Below are 17,500 nucleotides of genomic sequence, written 5' to 3'. Positions count from 1 at the left end.
GCTCCACCATGGCCACAGTCAAATGACTGAAACAAGTAAAAGAGTAAAAGAGAATATATATATATATATATATATATATATATATATACAAGAATAAGGGCAGAGAATCGTCAATTAATAATAGAATTAATAATTAACAATTTTGCCAAGTAGTTCAGTATGAAAAAAACCTTTATCGGTAAAACTATTTATCATCATAAATATACAGGGATTAGCAATTGAGTTGCTTCTCCAACATACTGAAAATTTAGAAATAGCAGTCAAAGAACTACTGATTCCAAACTACAAATTTTTCTCTAAAGCGGATGGCGATATTTATGGCACACATAGAACAAAAAACCGGAGGGAAAAGCGTAAACAAACCAAGCCTTTAGTTAATTGGATACGAATCGTTTCATGGTTAAGTGAATGTATATTTCACTATTCCAATCTTCAGCCCAAATATTCTGATAAATTTGAAAGTGTCTCTAAAAAAATTCACGGTAATTTTTGGCCATGCGACACCAAAAATCAACGATAAGAAAGGCACTTACGAATTCATCGGTTAGCGAGTTCAGGCACCTCACCTCAAAGAAATCTATTCCATGTGCGTCACAAATAGTCCCGTATGAAAAGAAGTCCCGTGTGGAGGGATTTACGGTTTTAGAGAAAAATTTGTAGTTTGGAATCAGTAGTTCTTTGACTGCTATTTCTAAATTTTCAGTATGTTGGAGAAGCAATCTCAATTGCTAATCCCTGTATATTTATGATGATGATATATATATATATATATATATATATATATATATATATATTAAGAATAATAATGTAGTCAGATTGTTGGATGGTTGTATATATTTTTATTACATTTTAGTGCTTCCGTTATCAGATTTATCAAAAAACTGGTTTATAGTATGTTTGCTTTGCCTTTTTATATAAAATTGAAAGTGATGATGTTTTAGAAAGAAAGAGAGAGAGAGAGTGGGGAAAGAGATGAACAAATTAGAAAGGAAGGTGCAGAAGTGAGAGAGGAAGAGATAGTGGCAGATATTGAAGATAGAGAAGAGAAAGGAAAGTAGGAGTGTTTTGGTGGTTTGCAGAGGGAGGGGAAAGAAAGAAGAAAAATGTTTGTGAGGGAGGGGGAAGCATGGATTTTGTCTCAGTGTGGTTAAGCTTGCTTGATCCAATATGTTGTTTTTTTTTCTCTTTTAGTGACCTTTTGGGTGGGGAAGGAAAGGAATTTTTTGTATTCAAGTGGTCAAGGATTTTAATTGGAAGGCCATAAGTTGTATTTGATTTTCTCCAGTAAGAATTATAATTACATTTCAAGGTCTTGCTTTTATTTTTTAATTCTCATGTATTCATTATTATAAGGGAGAGGGTATGTTTGTATGGAGGTGGTCATTTTATTTTTCTCTGGCTAAGTTTTTGAAAGAGTGATTTTAAAAGTATGATTTTAAACACAAATATGATTTTAAATGCAATCTGAAAAAAGTCTAAGTGTGGGAAAATGTTTCTCAGTTATAAATACATCATAAATATGATCATCATTCTTTGAATTTTCCTTATCCACATATTTATGATGTTAAAAAAAAAAGAAATTCAGATCATATTTATAATTCAGAAACACTTTCCCATGCTTCAACTTTTTTTTAGATTGTATTTAAAACTATACCTATTTGTATTTAAAACCATACTTTAAAATCACTCTTTCAAAGACATAACCATACACAGCTAAATCAAAAACAACGTAAGAAAGCACTGGAAATGTAAATAAACATTTATATAATCATCCAACAATCTGACTACCTAATTTATTCTCAATATACAATATCTGCATGTCACTTCAAAAACCCTCTACACACACACACACACACATATATATGTGTGTGTGTGTGTGTGTGTGTGTGTGTGTGTAGAGGATTTTTGAAGTGACGTACAGATATTGTATATTGAGAATAAGTTATATAAAGTTTAATCTTTCATTCATAATAATGTTTTCATTCATATTTTTATTTCTATTCCTATTCTTTACGGAATATTTTCACTTGACTTCTTTTAAATAAACGTTTTTAGTCTTAAATAATCTAGCTTAAACTATTGCATCGTTTAAATATGTGCTAATACTATATTTATTATTTTAAACTTAAACTTTGTTCAAATTGTATTTTAAACGTAAAAATTTGTTAAGTTGGTTTTTGCAAATAATATATCTGTTAGCTTATATTATAATGGATGTAGGGTTGATTATGGAATGTTTATTATTTTGATATTTTTGATAATATTTTTCTATCTTTATATAATAAGTATTTTATATACATTCATTTGTTATTTATTGTTGGTTGATATATACATTCATTTATTATTATTATTGTTGTATTTTGACCTGAAGATTAGCTATATTTTTGAATAGAATTGATTTCTGATATTTTTAATTGATTTTAATCGATTTAAATTTTCTTTCTATTTGAAAATTAGTTATGAAACACGTGTAGTCATTTTATTGTCTTTATCTTATGATATTTACTTTGTATTATATTATACTTATTTATTGTACTTTTAATTATTAATTTTTCTATATGTGACCGTGGATTTTCATCGATGAGTTCATGAACCCTGGTTCTTTTCCCTAAAACTATATATATATATATATATATATATATATATATATATAAAATCATCATCATCATCACTGTTTAATGTCCATTTTCCATGCTGGCATGGGTTGGACACTTTGACAGAAGCTGTCCAGACTCTAATTGTCTGTTGTGGTATGGTTTCTTTGGCTCTTCCAAATGCCAACCACTTTACAAAGTGTGCTGGGTGTTTTTTATGTGCCACCATCAGTTATGCAGCATCAGCATGAGTGCATCTTATGTGGCACCGACACCTGCAAAGGACATTCCTGTATGCATAGATGACCATGATATTACTTAGCTTGACACATCTTCTCAAGTACAGCAAATTACCACAAGTCTCAAGTCCTTGTCATTTCCTCAATATATGAAGACATGTTGGCAAAATGCTGCTCCTCAAAATGGAAACCTTACCTGTCAATGTGGTTTTGTAGCATGAAGCAAAGCAAGCCTAGCTGTCCACTCAAGAAAATACATAGTAAATGATCCACAAGCACTCGAGCAAACTGAGTCCTCAACTTGTTCCTTTTGTTAAAAGGTTTGCAAGGCACCAGCAGGCCTCAAAAGACACATTTGTGTCCATAGAACACAACACTTTATTTTACTGAACTCATATTTGTTGTTCACGATGAGAGAGTTATATATATATATATATATATATATATATATATATATATATATATATATATATATATATATATGTATGTATATATATATATGTATATATATATATATATATATATATATATATATATATATATATATATATATATATATATATATATATATATATATATATATATATAGGTGAAGGTGAGTGGCTTAGTGGTTAGGGCATTTGACTCACAATCATAAGGTCATGAGTTCAATTCCCAGTGATGCGTTATGTTCTTGAGCAAGACACTTTATTTTATGTTGCTCCACTCCACTAAACTGGCAAAAATGAGTAGTACCAGAATTTCAAAGGGCCAGCTTTGTCACACCGATGAATCTCACTGAGAACTACATTAAAGGTATGTGTCTGTGGAGTACTCAGCCACTTGCACATTAATTTCATGAGCAAGCTGTTTCATTGATCATATCAGCAATATATATATAAAGTAAAGACTATTTTCCAACATAATGTGGCTGTTCTGGATGGGAAATGTTGTTTCCAGTTGACTATAGGACACAGTATCTGTGTCCTTATATTTTCAGACAGGGAAATATAAGGACACAGATATTGTGTCATATAACCAGCTGGAAATGACATTTCTTGGGGTTAAACAACAGTAACAATCATCCCATCCAGGACAACCACATTATGTTGGCAAATAGCCTTCACTTTAAAGAACTGTTACTGAATGTCTCTCTTTGAGAGATTTAGAAATAATAATATTATACATATGTGTGTGTGTGTGTGTGTGTATATATATATATATATATATATATATATATATATATATATATATATATATACATATGTGTGTGTGTATGTATGTATGTATATATGTAGTAGGAATAGAAAGTTCTTGGTACAGTACTCTGTTTGAAAAGATGAATTTTTCTTCTGCTATAAGGTTTAGATGTTTACAAACCTAGGTGCAGGCATGGTTGTGTGGTAAGAAGTTTGCTTTGAGACCACATAGGTCTGGGTTCAGTCCCACTACATGGTGTCTTGGGCAAGTGCCTTCTACTAAAGCTTTGGGCTGATCAGAGCTTTGTGAATGGATTTGGTAGATGAAAACTGAAAGAAACCAATCATTTGTGTGTGTGTGTGTGTGTTTGTCCCCCATGACCACTTGACAACTGGTGTTGGTGTGTTTATATCCCTGTGACTTAGTGGTTCAGCAAAATAAGTGTGAGGCAGTAAAGAAAATGTAAGTGCTAGGGTTGATGCATTCGACTTAGATTCTCCAAGACAATGTCCCAGCATGGTCACACTCTAATGACTGAAATAAATATAAGATTAAAAAGATGTATCTCTGTATATGCATGGTGTATCTGTGTGTGTGTATTCAGTTAAAAAGAAATATAGATGGCATTGTGACCCACGCTTAGGCAATCCATTTGTAAACAAACACACCTTATTTTCCTTTTCAAGAAGTTCTTTTTTTCGAAATGCACACCCTAGTTTTTTGTTTTCACTCCTATTTTAATTTTTTCAATTAGCTTTTGGCTTATCCGAATTTATATTCACCCCTTTAAATTATGTATATGTATGTATGTGCGTGTGTATCAAAATGAAAATCTCGTGAAGAGGAGACTCTTTTACACAGGGAGCAGTGCAGAATTCTGTTTATTTGTATATGTTTTTCATGAACAATACTATGCTGACGAGCGGAGTCTAGATTCATTCTAGTAATCGCGAAATCGGTCGATACATAGTTGAGTTATTTAAAAGAAAGGTGGTTTTCTTCTGTTGGTTGTGTTTCCTCGCATTCGGTACTAAAAATGTGTTTATTTTGAGAAGTCCAGTGTGTGGCATTATTATTCTGTAGTAATGCCCCTTATATAAATATAAACGTATATCATCATCATCATCATTATCATCATCATCGTTTAACGTCCGCTTTCCATGCTAGCATGGGTTGGACAATTTGACTGAGGACTGGTGAAACCGGATGGCAACACCAGGGTCCAATCTAATTTTGGCAGAGTTTCTACAGAGTTTCTGCCTTTCCTAACGCCAACCACTCATATATATATATATATATATATATATATATATATATGTATATGTATATTTCGTTTTGGGATTTGGTTTGCAACAACTATTGAAAAGGTTGTAAGACACAACGAAAATTTTAGAAAAACAAAGAAGGAAATGAGTGGAAATTCTACCAGTGAGTGTGTCAAATTATAAGGCACTAAACGAGAATTACTCTCCCCAGACACAACAGTATGTATTATATATGTGTGTGTATATATATATATATATATATATATATATATATATATATATATATATATGTTGGGCCTCACAGAGGCAATGTGACCAATGCCAGTGCCACATAACTGGCATGGGTGCCAGTGGCGCATAAAAGCACCTGTTACACTTTCAGAGTGGTTGGCATTAGGAAGGGCATCCAGCTATAGAAACCATGCCAAATCGGACTAGTACTGATTTGGCAGGTATTCTATGGCTGGATGCCCTTCCTAATGCTAACCATTTCGGTTCAGGTTAATTGATGCTGTTAAATCATAAAAAAAGTCTGCTGCATTCCCTCAGCTTATCAGCCCTGGTCAAACTGTCCAACCCATGCCAGCATAGACAACGGATGTTAGATGATGATGATGATATGTATATATATTATTGACCAAACCTAATCAATGAAGAAGAACAGAGTGTTTGCCAGTGAAGCTGTGATTTTGCATGGAGGCGATTACTCTCTCTAGGCGCTGGATGTTAAAATGCTTAAAAGTTCAGGACAGGTAGGACAACCCAACCCAGATCCCATTTTGGAATGATGGGCATTGATGTTTCACCATTGTTATGGCTTATCAGCCTCAGTGAACCCGAACCGAATTGGTGGTGTTTCATACTGCCAGTTCATGACTTACCAGCACAAATTTTTTACACTATATGCTTATATGCCTCAGCAATGCATCTGTACAAATAAATTCAAATATAAAACAGAAGCAACGCTAGTGTAATAAACATTATTGATCACACCCACTTAATGGATAGATAAATAGATAGATAGATAGATAGACAAACAGACAGATAGATAGATAGATAGATAGACAGATAGATAGATAGATTAATAGATAGATAGATAGATAGATAGATAGATAGATAGATAGATAGATAGATAGATAGATGATTGATAGACAGACAGATAGATAGATTGATAGACAGAGAGACAGACAGACAGATAAATTGATTGATGGATAGACAGACAGATAGATAGATTGATAGATAGATAGGTAGACAGGTACTCACTCATTCCCTCACTCTCTCCCTCCCTTCTTCTCTCTCCCTCCCTTCTTCTCTCTCCCTCCCTTCTTCTCTCTCCCTCCCTTCTTCTCTCTCCCTCCCTTCTTCTCTCTCCCTCCCTTCTTCTCTCTCCCTCCCTTCTTCTCTCTCCCTCCCTTCTTCTCTCTCCCTCCCTTCTTCTCTCTCCCTCCCTTCTTCTCTCTCCCTCCCTTCTTCTCTCTCCCTCCCTTCTTCTCTCTCCCTCCCTTCTTCTCTCTCCCTCCCTTCTTCTCTCTCCCTCCCTTCTTCTCTCTCCCTCCCTTCTTCTCTCTCCCTCCCTTCTTCTCTCTCCCTCCCTTCTTCTCTCTCCCTCCCTTCTTCTCTCTCCCTCCCTTCTTCTCTCTCCCTCCCTTCTCTCTCCCTCCCTTCTTCTCTCTGCCTCCCTTCTTCTCTCTCCCTCCCTTCTTCTCTCTCCCTCCCTTCTCTCTCCCTCCCTTCTTCTCTCTCCCTCCCTTCTTCTCTCTCCTTCCCTTCTTCTCTCTCCCTCCCTTCTTCTCTCTCCCTCCCTCCCTCCTTCCAGAAATATACTTGTATGCCAAGTGTTTCGATCTGTCATCATGCATTGAAATTTTGAGATGCAGCAATTTTATTTTTTGTGTGTAATTGAACAAGTTGCAGTTTCAAGCGCAAAAGATTTTGACATCATATTCCTAATAAATGTTCAAGTGAAGGTGGTGCCTTTATGTGTTTTTGAATGGCTAGCTTATGTCTTCCCTGTTGTAATCACCTGTATATGCTTCAACAAGTTAGTCTTTTCTCATTCTACAGCTGAGAATATAGAAGTAAAAATGAAGACCAAAGTTTTCTGAAACACAACAAAGTTTATTTATTTATACTGTGAGACTAAAGACCATAAATTTTTTCATATTCATTGTTCTTTTCCTCATTTTATTTTCTTGTCATAAACACACGTGAATATGTTCATCCAATGTCTTTGATAGGAAAGTTGAAGAAAAACAGTACTTATAAATATGTGAACCTTCCATCTCTCTCTCACACACACACACACACACACACACACACACACACACACACACACACAAGGGGTGCAGACAAGTTCCTGGCTTTGGGTAAAAGAAAATAAAGGAGGATCAGTTAGTTATGATTTTATTCAACATATTCCTCTCTCAGATTCACAGACTTATTGCAGCAGTCCTTCAAGGTTCCTAGGACCTGTAAAAGTTTGGACTTTTAATTAGGTGTGTTGTGATGCCCTTAAAGCCAAGAACTTTTCAGCATCGCCTTGTGTATATGCTTGTGTGTGTGTATCTATATAATATATACACATATATATCGCTATATAATATATACATATATATATATGTTTATATAGTATATACATATATATATATATGTATATATATATATATATGTCTATATAATATATACACATATAAATGTCTATATAATATTTAGGTATATATATATATATATATATATATATATATATATATATATATATATGTCTATAAAATATATATATATATATATATATATATATATATATATATACATATGTATATAACTATGTCTACATGATATATACAAATATATATATGTCTATAAAATGTATATATAAGTCTATAATATATATATATATATATATATATATATATATATCTTATACATAGATGGCAATTTCCTCCTGTCGATCTGTCTGTTACCATCTTCATGCCTACGCAAATGAACCAGTCTTGATGAAACTTTGCATAAACGTTAAACTAACATCTAGTTCAATTATATGCTAATTGGATTTCAATAAAAATCTATAATGCGCCCCCTATTGGAACTGGGCTATTATTTGATAAATTGAGAAGGGTGCAAAGAGTATTAGTGTGAGGAAAATGTGGTGGCATAGTGAATGTGGCTGATATCAGGGAAGGGGAGAACAGCTTTGTGTAAGTGACAAATATGGAGTGCAAGTGGGATGATAATGTTAATACAGCAGTCATTCGTGGATAAACACATGACTCTGCATATGGTCTTTCCTAAATACATTGATACTAACATACACACATGTGCACACACACACACACACACACACACACACACACTCACTCATGCACATAACTTTTAAAACATCTAGGAAGGAAAAGAAAGGTGGGTGTGAGGAATATGTAGTTTTAAAGGAAGAGGGGACAAGTGGCTTTTCTGCTGTCCATTACAAAGAAACACACACACACATACATACATACATTTATTTATACATACATACATACATGTCTACTATACACCATTTTAAACTCATGATTACCGTGTGTACATTTGTAAATGTGTGTGTTTCATTTCCTATAATTGTTTATCTCTCTAGTGTTAGATTTTAAAATAACGTTGAAATTTTCAGATTTGGTATATTGAAATAATTTTCCATGTCAAATCTGATTTTGTTATTTATTTGTTCCAGAAAAATAGCAGAAAAATGTTACTGAGGTTTAAGGTTTAATCAATTTTACCTAATCTGAAAATAGGATTTGGAAGCTGGCATTTTCTGCATGTCTATCACAAAATGAAAGCAAAATCATTAGGAGGAGGAATTTTATTAAACAGATGAAAGCAAAGCATTACTACGGCCAAAGTTGTAAGAACTTCTGAAGTTTTAATAAGTTTTAATGACTAAAGTCATGTGAAACAGTTGAACAGACATGTAAATAATTTAAAAAGGTAAAAGATCCTCAATGTAAACTTTTTGTGAAAAATTGCACAAATCTGTCCTCATCAAGAGGCCTATTTGTTGGGGAAGGCATGGTCTGACATGGAATAAACAAAGATTTATATAAGATATTCTATTGTAAAAATTACATGACAACGATTGGCTATTCAGATAGTATATATATGTATGTATATGTCTATATAATATGTATATGTATAAATCTATATATTACATATATATATACATACATATATATATGTCTATAAGAAATTTACTTTTCAACCACATGATTCTGGGTTCAGTCTCACTGCATGGCACCTTGTGCAAGTGTCTTCTACTGTAGCCTCAGACTGATCCAGGCCTTGTGGGTGAATTTGGTCAGTGCAAACAGAAAGAAGACTCTCTCTCTCTCTCACACACACACATTATTTATATATATATATATATATATATATGTATATATATGTCTGTATGTTTACATGTGTACGTTTGTGGGCTTGTGTGTTTGTCCTTGTGTCTCTGTTCGTTCCCTGCCACTGCTTGGCAACCGGTGTTGGTGGGCGTACATTCCTGTAACTTAGCAGTGCAGCAAAACATACTGATAGAATAAGTATCAGGTTTTGAAAAAAAATAAAGTACTGGGTTTGATTCATTTAACTAAGATCCCTCATGGCAGTTCCCAGCATGGCTGCAATCCAATGACTGAAACCAGTAAAAGATAAAAGGGAAAAAATAGTAAAAGTTAATATACATACATATATATATATATATATATATATATATATATATATATATATATATGGGATTTTTGGTTCAGTCCTCTGGCAGGGTTCCTTGAAAAGCCACTTGTGTAAGGTTTTTAGTCATAATTTGACTCAATTACTTTTGAAATCTGTTACTTTTTCTACCATTCTCTTTTTGCTGGACTGCTAAATTGCAAGAATGTAAACAAACCATCCATAGTTGCCCAGATAGGTGGGGTGTAGGGTAAATACAAAAGGCATACATGTACACAGGCACATACACACAGGCACACACACACACACACACACACACACACACATGTTCCCATAATCTAGATTCTCTCTTAAAGGTCTTGGTCAGTGCAGGGCTATAATAAATGACAGTTGCTTGGGACTGAACTTGGAAGCACATTGTTGGCCAGCAGCCATGCCTACACCATGAATCTCTTCCACTGCTTCATTTTTATTTCCATACAAAAACCGGTCTCAGTATTATCATGTTAAATTTTCCAGCTTGAAATATTTATGTATTCATTCTATTTAATTCTTATTGAATGTTCCCTGTTGGTCTTTCTTTTAATAATATCTATGTCTTCTAATGTTTTTATTATTATTAGTAGTATTAATATTGTTATTATTTGAAGATATAATTTTATAGAATTGCCGTTTGAAATCATTGCATATGAAGTATCATACACATACATGCTAACACCCACTTAGGTATTTATTGGTGTTTGTGATTGTGTGTGTGACTGTGTACACACACACACACACACACACACACACACACACACACACACATATATGCACATGATTATATATAGTGAGATACACACACATAACTATACATAACTATACATATGCATAATTATGTGCATACATATATATATATATACATATATATATATATATATATATATATATATATATATATATATATATATATATGTTAATTCTCTAAATGAAGTATTAACAGTAACTGCACGATAAAGTGTAGTATACTACACTTTATCGTGCAGTATATATATATATATATATATATATATTTGCATATTTATATATATATGCACAAATATATATATATATATATATTTACACATACGTATGCTTATATATATATGTATTTATATAATATATATATATATATATATATATATATATATATATATATATATATCCATATATATATATATTTACATATGTAAATATATATATACACATACATATGTAATATATGTTAATGAAAGAAGACATGTGAGAGCATTTTGTTAGTGAGAAAAATTTTTTTTTAGTTAAAAAGAAACCCCTTAATTCCTCCTAAGTTTTTCCAAATTCAGCAGTAAACAACCAAACCCACATCTGTTTACCTATCTTCACTGATTCTTCTTTCATCTTCTTTGAATTCACACTAAGGTCCACAGATAGAGGAATAACAGAAAGAATGTGACCCAAGGGTTAACTAGAGCATGGCTACTAACTGTACTGTTTTCTATAGTAACTACTTTTGATGGTGATTGTTTACTGAACTCTTTAAAGCTGCGTAGGACAACACGATCATTTAGCTCTTGAACCGGTCTGAAGTTGTTCACCATTTCGAATCTGTATTTCCGAAACAAGTCAATAACGTCTGTTGTATTCTCATCTCCTGCAGGAGTAACATTGATGCCAGCATTTGAGTTTTCTGTACTTGATTCAGTGCCGTTATTCTTTGCTTTATTTAATCTTTCCTGTTCCTTTGCAGCATCGTAGACATAAAACAGGTCACGTATTTTCTGCATCTTGAAGAGAAACAAAAATTAAAATAAAAATTAAACAAAAATTAAATTAAAAAAGTAAAAGGTTTTTTTTTTTTTTACTTATTTTACATATTTTGATCAGATATATACATCCAATCAATATGCATAAATATCTATAGAATAGTTCATTGACCATTTCCACATATACCGTTTCTTTCTAATTGCTTATATTATGTAGGAGTAGACCAAGAATAAGATGGGTGGGTAATATTCATAGGCTCAGTTGGTCATGCTTGGGAAAGGGTAATGACAGTTCCTTCTGATAGGATACTATGGAGGAGCTGCCTGAGGACTCCTTCTCTATGAAAGCAACTGAGGAGCTCAATCTGCCCTTACAAAAAATCTACTTAACCCACAGATGGGACCCTAACAGGTACTACCATTCTGGATCAGAATGGATCTGGAAGTTATGGCAATTAAGGGGTGACTCCATGTTCCCCAAACTCCCCATTTTATATATATATATATATATATTCATATATATTCATGACCACTAAATCCACAAGTTTTTTTTATTTTCTCTCTGTTTATTTCCTTGTGTTCCTTTCTGTTGAAGAGTGTCAGCTCGAAATGTAAATGACCTTCACATTTTCCCGAGCATGAAACTAATACACATGCTTGTTGTTTATACAGTTGTCTTTGTCCTTTGTTTTTCTATAAATTTCAACTATGCATATATATATATATATATCACCTAGGAATCCATAAATTCCCCCAAAATGCACTTGTATATTTTTCAGTAGAATGGATAATTAATCAAAGTGTACAGTATCATATATCCATTATGGCTGATCTTACCGATTGGTTTTGCACTAGGGGTTCAATGGAGTGGTAGGTAACAGTCTGATTATGTAACCATGCGCTCTTCAGAGCTGGCAATCAGATTTTTACCTAACATTCCATTGAACCCATATATATATATATATATATATATATATATATATATGTATGTATGTATATTGTATATATATATATATATATATATATATATATACCGGAGTAAGCACATGAAATGTACAACAAGGTGGAAAAAAGAGTACTCAAATACCAGAGGTAGAGTAATATACTTTATCTAAAAGCACCAGAAATATAACAAAAAAAAACTGTTACTCTGAGTTTCACGTTCCCGTGAAACTCAGAGTAACGGTTTTTTTTTTGTTATATTTCTGCTGCTTTTAAATAAAGTATATATATATATATATATATATATATATAGTGTACATGCTGGAATAATCCATTTGTAATGTTTAGAAAATTCTTGATGCTTAAAAGTAAGAATAAGAACTGAATAAAACTTACTTGTTTCTTGGATATAAAGTTGTATTCCTCGAATATTGTCCAAATTACTGATTCATAGCATGCAGGGGTAGTCAAAGACCCATTGTATCGATAATATCTTGAAATGTCTTTTGGTAGAAACATCCTCACTGATTTTGCCTCCAGCTCTACTTTTGGATGTCCTGTGATTAAATAACAAATTATGTACATTCTCTTTGGATTAGGGATCCATTTAATTCCATTTTACCATATTTCTTACTAGTGCTATAATGTCTAGATGTGTGTGTGTGTATGTGTGTGTGTGTGTGTGTGTGTGCGTGCGTGTGTGTGTCTGTGTGTGTGTATGTGTACCTTAGTCATAGAAAATCTACCTCAACAAATTCCATCCGACCCATGCTAGCATGGAAAAAGTTGCATTAAATGATAATGTGGTATATATATATATATATATATATATATATATATATATATATATATATATACATATATATATATGAATGAATGCTGAAAAGTTCCTGGTTTTAAGGACATTGTGGAAGGCCTGGTTGGAGGCCCAACCTTCTGTGTTCTTTTACAGGGCTTAGAAAAACTAAAGGACCACTGCAATAAGTCTGTGAATCTGAGAGGGGAATATGGTTGATGAAATCATAATTAATTGATCCCCATGTAGTTTCTTTTACCCAAAGCCGGGAACTTTTCAGCACGTGTGTGTGTGTGTGTGTGTGTGTGTGTGTGTGTGTGTGTGTGTGTGTGTGTGTGTGTGTGTGTGTGTGTGACATGTTCTTGATAATCTTTATATGGATACATAATCAAAGATAGAGTTCTTGATCTATATATGTGTGTTGCTATGTAGATGTGTGTTTATATGTATATGTTTATATCAATGATGATGATGATGATGATGATGATGATGATGATTATATCAAGTACCAGAATCATTGTTTGGACTAACCCTACTCCTCAAAGTTATTTGTCTTGAGCCAAGAGACCATTATAATTAATGCTTCTGATATCCCTAGTATGAAGAAATACCAATGTGGCTGCCAATATGCTGCAGTACCCTGTTGTACATCACAGTACTTTGGAATACATAGCAGTATATCATAGTACCCTATTGCACATCACAGTACCCTGCAGTACACTGCTGCATACTTGTTCTATAGACTGCCATACATTGCAGCATGCTGTAGTGTACAGCTATCACACACACACACAGAAACACTCTCGTACATACAAATCCTCACATGCACAAATACACACACACACATACAGATGCAGATTCTTTCAAATAGACACACAGATACATTCTCACTTACACCTAGACATTGATGTTTGCTATAAGAGAAAATAAGGATTTATTTAACCACTTCATCCACTCACCAGGTTGCTGCATGGCTTCAAGATTATCAACAATCATGTTCAGTGCAGGATTGTCAGTATCTGATTCCTAAAACCAAAATGGAAAAATAAAAAGAAAGAATTCAATCCAAAGGCACATCATCATCATCATCATCATCATCATTTTTACCTCCACGTTTCCATGCTTGCATGGGTTGGATGAAATTTGTCAAAGTGAATTCGCAGTGACCCCTCCACCTGTTCCCATGTTAAGTAACACGTTCCCATGACCAGACATGTTTTCACAGATTATTGGAAAGAAAAGACACCACATGTGTGTTGGTGACACTTGCTTACAACTACCACATGGTACCAAGTCAAGAAAGCAGTAACACAAACACAAAGTCTGGTATTAATCTACATATGGCAACGATGCTTAACCATTTATTTAGATCTGTTACATTCCAAAGTTTGCCCAAAAGTGAATTTATAGCAATATACACACTATTGTGAAAGCATGTAGCTTAGTGGTTAGAGGTATTTGGTTCATGATCATAAGATGGTAAGTTCAGTTCCCAGTGACATTTTGTATCCTTGAGCAAGACACTTTATTTCACATTACTCCATCTGCTCAGCTGGCAAAAATGAGTAGTACTTGTAATTCAAAAAAGCCAGCCTTGTCATATTCTGTATCACGCTGAATCTCCCTGAGAACTACGTTAAGGGTATGCATGTCTGTGGAGTGCTCAGCCACGTTTATTTCACAAGCAGGCTGTTTTATTTATGAGATCATCTGGAACCCTTGTCATAGTAACCAATGGAGTGCTAGAACACGCAATCCTATGATGTGGGTACAGAGAATGTAATATCCATACAAGACATAAAATGATTATATAACGAACGAAAATAAGGTGGATTTATTAAAAAATTTACATCCTTACAGTTGTTTCACCACATCACCAGAGAAGGAACATGAGATATGAAGTGATTCTTAATTAATGATCTTCGTCTGATGAGGTGGTTATTATGTCAGTGCCACTGAAATAATTTAAGTATATGAATCATTTAAATACGTCTACTCTGGTTTTCTTTTGTGATAAGTGCATGGCCTGGTGGTTAGGTTGTTGTAGTTAGGATTGCAAGATCATGGTTTCAATTTCCGGACCAGGTTGTACTGTGTGTTCTTGAGTAAACACACTCAAGTTTTTTCCTCCAGTCCACTCAGCTGTATATGAGTGATCCTATGGTCAACTGACGTCCCATTCTGGTGGAATGATGCAGCGTTGGTCATTTATACAGTATGAAAACGAGGTAACTGACACTGTTTGTCCAAAAGCTCAACTGTCCCTATTTGTCCAAAGGCTCAGGACGGGTTTCCTTTGGCTATAAAATCATTTCAAAGACAAGGGCCGATATCAACGGCATGGCAACAGTGTCATCACAATCATTGTCATCGGAATACCAGAAGAGGAGCAACTACTCTCAACCTTCCTCTCCATAATCTCTGAAGAGATTCCAATCCTTTAATCCTTTAGTGTTCGGATTATTTTGTCAAATGTAATGTTTATTTGTTCATATTGTTTTTAATTAATCATGCGATTATCCCATAGCTTCAAGATTTTGATGACATGATTGATTATTTTTAGAATGACATTGATGCGTATGTGTGAGAGGCTGGATCTGACCAATTTCAATTAACCAATTGACTAATAATAAAGGAGTGGATTTGAACCAGTGTGTGTGTGTGTGTGTGTCAATTATACTGGCATAATGACCTTCCCTGGACACACAGAATGTTTTGGCTGGATTCTGCCAGTTCAAAAGTGAAAGGGTTAGATGATCCCTGGTATGTGCTTGGTATATAAATTCTATCAAACCAAGGAACATGTAAGTCAAGGCTGATCTCACTGTGATTTGAGCCCAGAAATTAAAGCACTCTAAGTGAACAACACAAGTCATTTTATTCACTTCTCTATCAATTCTGTTGATGAATTCTTAATTTAGCAGAAAACCACAAATTTTTGGGGAAGGATGTTGTCGATTTAACCTTTGTTAATGACCCCAGAGGAGAGAGAGAGAGAGAGAGAGAGAGAGAGAGATGAAAGACTCTGTTGATCTTCAAAATCTTTTCAAGACATATTTACAGTTTGCAAAACTTTTTCTTACTTTTACTTATTATATATTTATTGATAACTTTTTTTAAGGTCACTTTTTGTATTATTTTTTTTTATTATATCAAAGATGTTTTTTTTTTATATGATCTTAAAATTTAAAAATTACAAAAGACATAAGAGACAAAAAAAGATGTTTTGATATTTTCAACATGACCGACCACACATTTTTATACCAACCGCCGCCACCACCACCACCACTTCTGCTCCCTCCCTCCCTCCCTCCCCTCTTTCTTTCTCTTTCTCTCTCTCTCTCTCTCTCTCTCTCTCTCTCTCTATTTCCACGATTTTAATGTTGTTTCTACTAACATCACCATTACTTGCATTGCCACTACCATTGCATATCATCACCACCACCACCAACAACAATAACAACATCATCTACACTATCATTGTTACCACTACCACCATTGTAATCAATCATCATCATCATCATCATTGTCATCATCATCACCATCATCATTGTATTCATCATCATTGTCATTGTCATCATCGTCATCATCATACATTGTCATCAGTAGAAAAAAGTTACTTTATTGCATTTTTCTCTTTCACTTCTGTAACTTTGGGAAAGAGAAAGAAAACTTTTTCATTGAAGGAGGTCGAGGTGGAGAAGTAAAGAAGAGGAAGAAGGTGTAGGACTACTAAGTGAGGGTGAAATGTGGAGGAGGGGAAGAGGAAGAGGTGGAGTAAAAAGTTGGAAAAAAAGGAAACAAAGGCAACCAGAATAACAACAACAACAACAAGAAGCAAACGAGGTTTGAAAAGGAAGAAAGCAGTTGAGGAGATGAAGTAAAGTTAAGAAACAACAACAACAACAACAAAATGTTAAAAGAGAAACTAAAACTGAAAGTTCTTTCCATCAGAAAGAAGGTAAAAAATGCAAGAAATTTCATTTAAGATGTGTTGCATGTCAACGATCTCGTTAGGTCAATTAAATTTCTTTGGGGG

General features: G+C 33.7%; 2 protein-coding genes across 4 annotated transcripts in view; one reads left to right on the top strand and one right to left on the bottom strand.

Annotated features, from left to right (window-relative positions):
• LOC106872929 (phosphatidylinositide 4-phosphatase SAC2) overlaps positions 1-17,500 on the top strand; it is a 1,166,845-nt gene that overhangs the window by 476,890 nt on the left and 672,455 nt on the right. The window lies entirely within an intron of this gene.
• Positions 11,230-17,500, bottom strand: part of LOC106878212 (carbonic anhydrase 7) — a 59,388-nt gene continuing 53,117 nt past the window's right edge. The window contains exons 6-8 of the mRNA XM_014927358.3: positions 14,421-14,487; positions 13,062-13,222; positions 11,230-11,744 (exon numbers count right to left, since the gene is read on the bottom strand). Coding sequence (XP_014782844.1) covers positions 11,370-11,744; positions 13,062-13,222; positions 14,421-14,487 — 603 coding nt within the window. The 3' untranslated portion in view covers positions 11,230-11,369. The remainder of the gene's footprint in view (positions 11,745-13,061; positions 13,223-14,420; positions 14,488-17,500) is intronic.

This window comes from Octopus bimaculoides, chromosome 22 (assembly GCF_046866305.1).
Source record: "Octopus bimaculoides isolate indiv1 chromosome 22, ASM4686630v1, whole genome shotgun sequence".
NCBI classification, from domain to species: domain Eukaryota; kingdom Metazoa; phylum Mollusca; class Cephalopoda; order Octopoda; family Octopodidae; genus Octopus; species Octopus bimaculoides.
This window is presented reverse-complemented; position numbering and strand designations above follow the sequence as displayed.